At 34.4% G+C, this 9409-nt stretch overlaps 2 protein-coding genes across 2 annotated transcripts in view; one reads left to right on the top strand and one right to left on the bottom strand.

Annotated features, from left to right (window-relative positions):
* Positions 1-471: 471 nt before the first annotated feature.
* Positions 472-5261, bottom strand: LOC105112083 (protein transport protein sec23-1-like). The gene is made up of 6 exons (XM_011007663.1): positions 5055-5261; positions 3991-4929; positions 1932-3752; positions 1063-1179; positions 883-954; positions 472-786 (listed from the first exon to the last, which is right to left on the bottom strand). The coding sequence occupies exons 2-6, from the start codon at positions 4456-4458 to the stop codon at positions 658-660; spliced, it is 2607 nt and encodes an 868-aa protein (XP_011005965.1). The 5' UTR covers positions 4459-4929; positions 5055-5261; the 3' UTR covers positions 472-657.
* LOC105112089 (L-cysteine desulfhydrase-like) overlaps positions 4774-9409 on the top strand; it is a 9119-nt gene continuing 4483 nt past the window's right edge. Inside the window, exon 1 of the mRNA XM_011007673.1 lies at positions 4774-4957. Within this exon, the coding sequence (XP_011005975.1) occupies positions 4774-4957 (184 nt within the window). The remainder of the gene's footprint in view (positions 4958-9409) is intronic.

Below are 9409 nucleotides of genomic sequence, written 5' to 3'. Positions count from 1 at the left end.
AAATATTTTTTATTAATCAATTTTTCTAATAACAAACAAATAAAAAAAATTTAATTTTTTTTTTTCAAAACTACTTTCCAGAAAATTAATCATAACCCTAATGTTAACTTTACATTTATAATTAAGATATAAAGAGGAAAACATTTTCCTCCTCGAAACAACACCGAATCTTCGGGCTTCAAAATCACAAGGGATCCTCGGCCTTGAACAAATCATTGACTTACAAGTTTTTGCGAGGTGTTATATTCATACAATAGATTCAATCATCTTCAGTGGTAACCAGTTAATCTCCATCCCAGAAAGCGAAACGATAGTGAATGCTCATCTGAGTTAAAGAGATTAAAAGATCAGCATCCCAGACGTGGGGCATAAAAATTGCTCTAGCAAATTGAAAACCTCACGAAGAAATTTTTCCTTGAAAACCTCACGTGGGGCAAAAACAGGAAATTTGTATTGCTCTCTAACAGCATAGGATGGAACAGTTTCAAACTTCTTCGAGTGACAGTCAAGTATGGATGTTTTCTTAGTGAAAAATTTAAAGATGAAATGATACCTACCGACACCATCAGGGGGGCAAAGCAGGATGCAGTTCCCAAGAAACCCTTTTTCTGGGGGTACATTAGCCATTAAATTATGTAAAATTACAGATTAACTTGGTTATGGGGGAACCACTTTCAAACTACGCATCCACTCACAGAAACTCGGATCATCAAAGTGAATAAAGCTGGATTTTAGCTTCATCCGTTGTTCTATTGTCAGAGATCTAAGCTGCGGGAATCTTGCCTCCTGCAATCAAGTTCCATCAAATTGGCATAAATCCAACACCATAGGCCTACAAATATTATTGATCAAGAGGTTATTTTTCTCTTTTTCCACTCTTACCTGTTCATATGGTGGATCCTTGTGTGCAGGAATCAGCCGAGAAACAAAATATCTAGCTTGAGAGCTCCCCTCCTGTCATTAACCCAAACCAATAAGCTCATCAGTTTGGCCACAAAAAAAAAATTAATATAAGGACAAAGGTGCATAGAAATGGAATGCAAAGAGTCAAGGGAAAAAAACCTTGAATGCAAGGATCCTAGGAGCTGGAAACCGCAATTCAGTGATTTCTTCAGCTAATGTTCTGCAAGCTGCTAAAGCAGCTGCACTTCTTCCTTCATCAGCAGCTAGCTCAGCACCCTGCAGTTGCCAGTTATTGAGAAAGTTTCTTTGTATATCAAGACAGTAAAATGCCAGCCAACTCAGAAAGAAACTCAAGAAAAAGACAAATGGACTCAAACCAACATTAGTTTGATATATGCATGTGAGTGGCAATCAGATAAGAGCTCCCACCAAACCAACACTAGTTTGATATATGCATGTGAGTAGCAATCAGATAAGAGCTCCCAAATGAACATGCAGAAATTGATATTTAAGGAGAAGAGTGACATAACATTAGAGTTACGAGCACCCTTCTAAATGGTGCATTGCATGGTCATATTTGACTTCCACAAGTGGAAGTAGCAATTTCTTAACTTCAATTTCTTACTTCAGAATTAGGAAAAAATGCCTCTGAATTTCTTTTTTGTTTAATCACAAAAAGATTCTTTTTCCCGAAACAATTATAAGCAGGGAAGCAGTAAATGCTTTCCACCTGCTTCTCCTATCAATATTTCTGCCAGGAACCGATATCTTTAAATGTTTTTCCATCACAAGTGTTTGTGTCCACCCTATATCTACAATAAATTCTGGAATTTCCTCAGTCACAAACTTGAACAAAAAAACACCCAGAGTTTTTATCAATTATAGACAAAAGTGATCACAAGCCCATGCAAAGACAGAGACAGCAGATACACCCACAGTTCATGAGAAATACTGGGACAATAAACATACAAAATAGAAAATTCAATAACTTGCAATTTCAGGGAATCACAAAAAGTTAAGTCGCTTACCAACCAAATGAAGACATCTGTACCATGGTCAAGAACAACAGCTGTATCAGACTGCATCGCAAGGTCATAAGCTGGTAGTTCTTCAAAAGTGCCCCCTTCTCGGTGCATTAGACAACGAGGTGCTACCATACGAAGTGAAAGATCAGAAGATGCATTCAAAAACAAATTCCGCAACACAGACCTCTCATCTTCATGACCAACAATGCTTCCCAAAAGAGGGCCCCTTCTAAGATGGAAAAGGAGCTCTGATAATGCAGAAAGTTCTTTAGGAAATTGATGAAGCTTTGACTTGGGAACTAGGGACCCAAATTTCAAAGCAATGTCTTTAATTCTCTCATCTATTGTTCCTCGCATATCCATGGCATCTGAATGGTTTTTGGCTCGCAAGAGGGTTCTCTTGGCCATGAGGATTGCAGCCACTTCATCCTGAACACTTTCAAGATATGCTGAAACACTATCCACAGTTGGCAACCTGACAGTAACCACTCTTGAAATATCAGCTTGATAAACATTAGTGTATTGAACAGCAAACTGGAAAAACACACAATCGCTTATGATGTCTTCTTTAGTTTCCATAGAAAGTGCAAAGCTCTGTGTTTCTTCAACACTTAGCATTTGAATGCAGAGAGCATTGTCGTTCTTAAAAGTTTCATGTGAGTCTACATGTGCCTCTTCACCAGGACCCACAACTTGAGTAATTAGAATATCATCGGAACATCGAATCTCCAACAAGCCATGGAAACGTGATGCCCTAGAAGCTGCCCTTTGCAAATTCACACCAAAGGCCTCTCCAAAGTCATCATGAAGAACCAAAACACCTCCAGAAGCTTTTGCAAGAGGCTGCAGGACTGGAATTCTAACAGGGCAAGTTCCAGCACATAGAATGTCAACTACTGTATTATGTCTATGCGCTTCACGACCCAGATTCTCCATCCATTTCAATGCTGTTTTTTCCATATGAGGATAATTTGGATGGCTAAAAGAATGCGGGACTGATCCAGGGCCATATGTATTTGGTCCCCCAGCACACACGATAATCCTGCTATTACCCCCAGCCCTTTTAATTATGCCTCGAGACATTTCTGCTGATGGTCCTTGAATTATAGCCAGAGCAACCTCAACTGCAGTACCCAGGCACCGGTCTCTTGAAGCTTCTGCAATGTTCAATCCAAATGGTCTCAAAGATGAGAATATTTTGTGTGCCACTTCCTTTGAAGCATGCATCGGTGACAAGTACACCCCAGTTCCATAAATCAATGCTTTCAAGGACTCTCGAGTAGGTGATTTGTCACCAGGAAGTACATCAGCAGATGCCATTGATTCCTCTGAAAAATCATAAACTGATACTGTACGGCCATATAGTATTATTCCAATTCTTGCTGTAGGGGGGAGTGAATCCACAAATGCATGCAAAGAGCTTTGTAAATGCTGCAGGTGGGTTTCATCTAAACACTCATCTATAACAAGAACAGTGGGTGCAGACATTCTGGAATCAGAAACTGGAATAAAACCAGGTCTCTTGTTCCCAGTTTGAACATAATCAACGATGGGTGATGAAAGTTCTGGCAAGTTGCGAAGGTCTTCTTTGCTTGGAGCTACATATTCACCTTCACTTCCATTCAGTTTCTGGCAAATTACACATTGCCACTGGCCTGAACCGAGTAAAATCTTGCAATAAAGATTTGCATAAGCTCCACAACTGCGGCAGCGGTGAGGATCACGCTGTATTATTTGAGGACCAGGAGAAATCTCTCCCCCAGGAGAAAACAATGCCCCAAAGCCCAAACTCGGTACATTTGCTAGTTTTTTCTGCTTCAACACCTGAATAACAAAGTGAGCCAAGTTCAAGCTCAATTAAATCCTGACTTTAATTTATGAAATAATAATTACAAGATTCAAAAATATATAGGTGGGGCCATTAAGGAAGAAATATAATCAGATAATGATATGTTAATTATTAACCAAACAAGGTGTTCTCAAAATCAGAACAACAATCTTATAAAAGAAAAAAAAAAGACAATCAGTGCCTTCTGTTTGAACTAGAGAGCAATAGACATACCTTGCGAGCAGAGAACAAAGCACACGATGATTCCTCAAAAGGTGTGGAGTCATTTGTAGCAAGGGGAACTTGATGCTGCGACTCAATGGAACCATTTGAAAAATGGGGAGGCGAGGATGTTGGTAATGTTGAGCCTGATGAGAAAGCAACTGGTTGAGGAGTTGCAGGCGAAGTCCGAAAAGGCACAGCAGCAGGACGGACTGGTGACGTAAAAACAGGAGGACCAGGAGGGGTGCTTAAATGAGGAACCGGGCTCCCAGTTTTAAACCCATTAGCAGGTGATAACAACTTCGGGTTCTGGAATGAAGGGGAAGGGATCTGATCTTGGTGCAATTTAGGAGGAGGAAATCGGGAAGCTCCAGGTAACATTGTAGGAGGAACAGAATTTTTCTCTGGTTGAGGGGTTGATGGGTTTGAGGGACTAGCAGTAACAGAGTACCCAAGGGAAGGTTGAGGTGGGTTAGCCATTGCAATTCAAGGTTTCTTTATCAAATAATCAATAATAACTAGAAGCAAAAATCAAACTCTGCAAAAAGCTAGAAGCAATTTTATCCCAAAGCCAATTAGGACAAGAGAATTCAAAGTGAAAACTTTGAGACTGTCACTTGATTTATTGGTAGAAAATCAAAAGAAATCATAGATAAAACAGCTTACAAAGGCCCGATACACCGGCAGCTCAAGAATTGCAAACCAATCTTTACTTTGTTGCAGAAGAAGATACAGAATTGGAGGACTTCGACAAACCAAAACTCCCCAATAAAATCTAAAACCCCAGCAACAAGAATGGATTCTGATTCAAACCCAGTTCAAGAAATCCCCAATACAATCAAGAACCCGTCTAAAGAACCAAAATTTACAGCTTCAGAGATCAAATTAAAAGCAAGAAAACCTGATCTCTCTGCGCAATTGGGCACCAAAATCTTCGTGCCGCACAGACACCTGAAAGAACAAAAGAAAAAAGAGACAAGTTTGAATTAAACATTGTGTCAAGAAAAAGGATCTAGGACTCTTCTGCAAAAGCAAAACTTAGTGAAATTGAGACGAGGACAGTAGAAGTGGCGTACCTGAGAGGAAGAGAACGAAAATTGAAAGATTTGCAAAGTAAATCTTTTATTCCTTTTTTAAAATATCAATACAAAAATGGATTATAAATTTTTCTGGATTCTGGTTCCTCTGTCCTCACTAACCAGGAACCTCCCACTCGTCTCTAGTTGTGTTCGGTTTTTTCCGAGAGAGAGAAAGCTACATTAGAAACCAATGGTCCCCATGCGGTAAGGGAAAACTTTGCCATTTTTTTTTATTGTCTCTCTTCAACAGGATGAATCGCGAGTGAACAACTCCGACGTCGTTTCTACCCCTTACTATATTAATTTGATTTCTTCCAAATTACGGCCATTATTACCGTGGGCTTACAAAGCCGGACTTTTTTTTTGTTTTGTTTTTTGTTGGTAATCTTCGGCTTGCCAAAACCGATAAAGGCCTTCCTTAATAAAGAAATAACGGTACATCATTGCAATAAATACATTGTATATGTGACAAATTCAATACAATTATGTTCTTTGAAATATAGGTTATAATGATTTAAATTAGCATTTTATTATTATTTTATCTTTAATTCATTTTTTATTTATTACAAGCATCCTTATATTTATTTAAATAATATAAAATATATGATATACAAGTCGTATATAGTATTTATGATTTTATTTAAAATTAATACTCAAAGCTTTTTTTTCCTTTCTTCTTTTATTTCCTCCCCTCTCTCTCCCCCACGACCACCCACCCTTCCCCTCTCCCCATCATCAATGACCTTCCTATATCTCTCTCTCTCTCTCTCTCCTCACCGTAAAACACACCCAAAACACAATAAGATTACCTATCTCTTTCTAGTTTGAGATTAGTTGCCTAAATCGATTTTCAACTAAAACTAACACTACCAATCACCATCACCACCCATATTCTACACTTAAAAGCATATTGAACTCTTTCCCTCTATTAATTTGATGTAATTTATATTAATATGTGTTAATTTAATTTCATATAATGTTACATTTTGAATTAGGATTTTTTTTTGAAAATTTTAAGGTGTTTTGTAATTAGGTTAATTAAATATAGTTTGAGTTGGTATTTATGTTATTTTGTAAAATAATCAATGATTTTGGGTTGTTGTTGTTTGTGAATTAACAAAATTATTTTGTTAGAATTAATGTTGATTTAGGTTAAATCATGGATCATATCGAATTAGGTATAAAATAAGGTAATTGGCTATGAAATACATGAATTTGATTGATAAGTTTGTTATAGTAGCAAAATTTAATGAATGTAAGTATTTATTACTTAATTTGATGAGTTTAGATTTTAGTCGAATATGTTTTCGTTATGGTTTTATTGATAAATTATACACTTTGATTAACTATAGATATTAATAAATTAAAATTATGTTTTGTTGTATTATTTGACAAAATATCTAGTAATTTAAGAAAAGTATACTTTCATGGTAGTATTGTTATCAATACCGATAATGGTAAAACTTATAATGGAGGAAGTCATGAGTTCCTAACTGCTATATTAGATATGTCTTTTAACAAGTTATCTAGAATATTATGTGATCGACTTGGAAGGAATATGTTTGAAATAGAAGTTGAAATTACTTGGAGGATGTTGCAAATCGGGATCAGTCAAGCTTGTTATATCAATATATCAGTCTATAGTGACAAAAGTGTGAATTCAATCCTTGAGTTTGCAAGGATTAATGAGATTAATATGCTAGAGCTCTACTTGAATAGTAGACCTAGATGATTAAACTCTCTTCTAATATGGAGTTTACTCGGATTCTAAGTAACTTTTAGAGAACTACACAGGCATCATAGGCAATTGTTTCATCTAGTTTAGGTGGCAATGCAAGTAGACAAATATTGGTACAGAAAATTATCAATAAGAAATCTTAGTTAGGTATAAAATCTACTCCATATTGCTATAGAGAATCCAAACCAAATGATGACAAAAATAATCATCATATCGATATAGTTGAGGTTAAGGAGGAAAATGAAGAAGAAATGGAAGATAAGAATATTGAGTTAGTCGAGCCTCTTAATCAATATATGGTTCCTTTTACTCTTGAATTTGAGGTTGTGAGCGTAGATAACTAATACAGATGCAATGACTATACTAATAAAAGATACTCACCTTTATGATAAGCACAAGGCAAAGTTATTGGTTGCAATTTCTTATGATATGAATAATAAAGTCTATTCATTATGTTTTGCTATTGTCAAATAAAAGACAAACAGTATTTAAAGTTGGGTTTTAGATTTTTTTCATCAATATGTGATTGGTGGTTGCATTAAGTTGTGTATTCTATCAAATAGCCATGCAACAATTAAGAATTTCATGATACTGACTTTTTCCAAGCCTATTTTGTTAGTAATTTCAACATTAAGTTAAAAAATATTGCATTAAAAAATATGTTATATAAGATGTGTGCAAATCCATCAAACACAGGAGTTTGACATTTTATATAAGGATTTGGTATAGACTAATGATGGTCGTTATTATGGCAATATAGCTACGGATTTACAGACTCATCATTGAGTTAGTTGAGTTGGGGTGATGTTTTAGACCAATGCATGAGTGCTCCAGTCTTTTCACGAGCTAAGACGATTATTGCGATTATTAGATATAGTTACATGTTATTATCTATTATGAGAATTATGAATAAATACATAGTTAATTTAATTTTATAAAATTTTATGTTATGTTAATTATCGATATAATTTTGCTACTTATGATCGAAGATGTTATACATTGCTTATGTAAATTGTGTTCTGATGTTGAAAAACTAATTATTTAAATTATATGAATTATGGGTTTTTTGACAAATTATTAATGGTAGAAAAACTATCTTAGGACATGTCTCTTAGTCGAGTCGTAGATAACATTTGTGACTCAATTGTCACAATTGGTATTTGCAACTTTTGAGTTGCAAATAATGAATGCATCTAGTATTTCGCAAATGTTATCTATGACATTTATATTAGAGATGCTAGCAGCAACTCGATTAAATGCGCTAGATCCCTAAATATTTTTTTGTCTATATTATTTTACCAAAAAACATTATCGTGCTAAATTCCTAAAAAACTCAAAATATTTCCTTTCTATATTTTGATTTGGACATGACATATACCTATTAATTGATTGTTAATAACATGTTGCCCTTAAACCTACACTATAAAAAAAAAAAATAGTGATGATGATGATGATGTTGCAGCATTGAAAAACCAAGTCAATGCAACATTAATAGAAGACAAAAGCAAACATATATGGATGCCTAACATGTATAGCAACAACTCATATGCAACCCTAGCCTAATTTGTCCTGGTAACCATTCTAATTTCTTAATAAGTTCCATGCACAATGAAAAATAAGATATAATGTGGGGATATATTGCAGAATAACAATTCAAACAACAACATTGCTCTTATGATTAATTCGAGAGCTTCTTGTTACTAATATGACAAATTAGATGACAATTACAATAAATTTCAATCAATTATAAATTTTTTTTATAAGTTGAAATCATAAGACAAAGATCATTACAATATTCAATGTTTATTAACTAATTGAAAGTAGATAGTGTAGAGATGGAGCAAAACATATTTGTTTTTTTAAGTGAATTAAAATGTAAAACTAAATTTGATAAAGATTATACCTAACTCATCTTGTTAACTATGTGATTTTTATCAAACCAATTTAAGATTTTTTTTTTCATATATGGGTTCCTCAATAATAAAAAAATGATTCACTATTTACTGCAATATATAAAATTGAAATATAAGGTTTCTAATAAAAGTGGTGATTAAGATATGGCCGCATCAAGAATTAAATTCTTATAGGATGAAAAGTCCATTATAATGTACTTCCCCAAAGCCTTGTTAATCCTCGTAAAGAAGCTCATCAACCACCCATAAAGAGATAGAAATATGGTAGGGAAAAAAGAGATGTAGGTTAGGGTTTTTAAAAGGAAATAAAAGAAGGTTAATTTTTAAAAATAATTTTCAATATCAACTAGAATTGAATTCCTTGAGCAAGTCAATTAGTCTCCTATTTGATTTGCTTTTGGTCATTTTTAATAAATAAAATTCCATTTAGAATTTAAACCAATACCATTAAAAGAGTTCCAAACACAATAATTGATTTAACTCTTTGAATTGAATTTAATTCTAAAAGTTCTAAATAGTCTATAAAACAATGGCTGAGATAAATCTTTAATATATTTAGACAATATGTTTATAAGTTTGCAACTTGTTAGGATTAAACTTGTTAGAAAAGTGGTTATCAAGTGGCCATTTGGTGTTGTTAAACACAAGTATTTTTGTTTGCTTTAGTCTAAAAATAATATTTGATGAAGTTGTATTTTGCT

Source organism: Populus euphratica, unplaced genomic scaffold (genome assembly GCF_000495115.2).
Source record: "Populus euphratica unplaced genomic scaffold, PopEup_1.0 scaffold322.1, whole genome shotgun sequence".
Taxonomy (NCBI): domain Eukaryota; kingdom Viridiplantae; phylum Streptophyta; class Magnoliopsida; order Malpighiales; family Salicaceae; genus Populus; species Populus euphratica.
Note: the sequence above shows the minus strand (reverse complement) of the source record. Positions and strands in the feature narration are given on the sequence as shown.

Bases quoted from the DNA above. Each gene is read 5' to 3' on its own strand.
- LOC105112083 (XM_011007663.1), bottom strand. From the start codon at position 4,458: ATGGCTAACCCACCTCAACCTTCCCTTGGGTACTCTGTTACTGCTAGT. The intron at 3,753-3,990 runs GTATGTCTATTG...TTTGTTATTCAG, and splicing joins CTTTGTTCTCTGCTCGCAAG to GTGTTGAAGCAGAAAAAACT. The intron at 787-882 runs GTAAGAGTGGAA...ACTTGATTGCAG, and splicing joins AGGATCCACCATATGAACAG to GAGGCAAGATTCCCGCAGCT.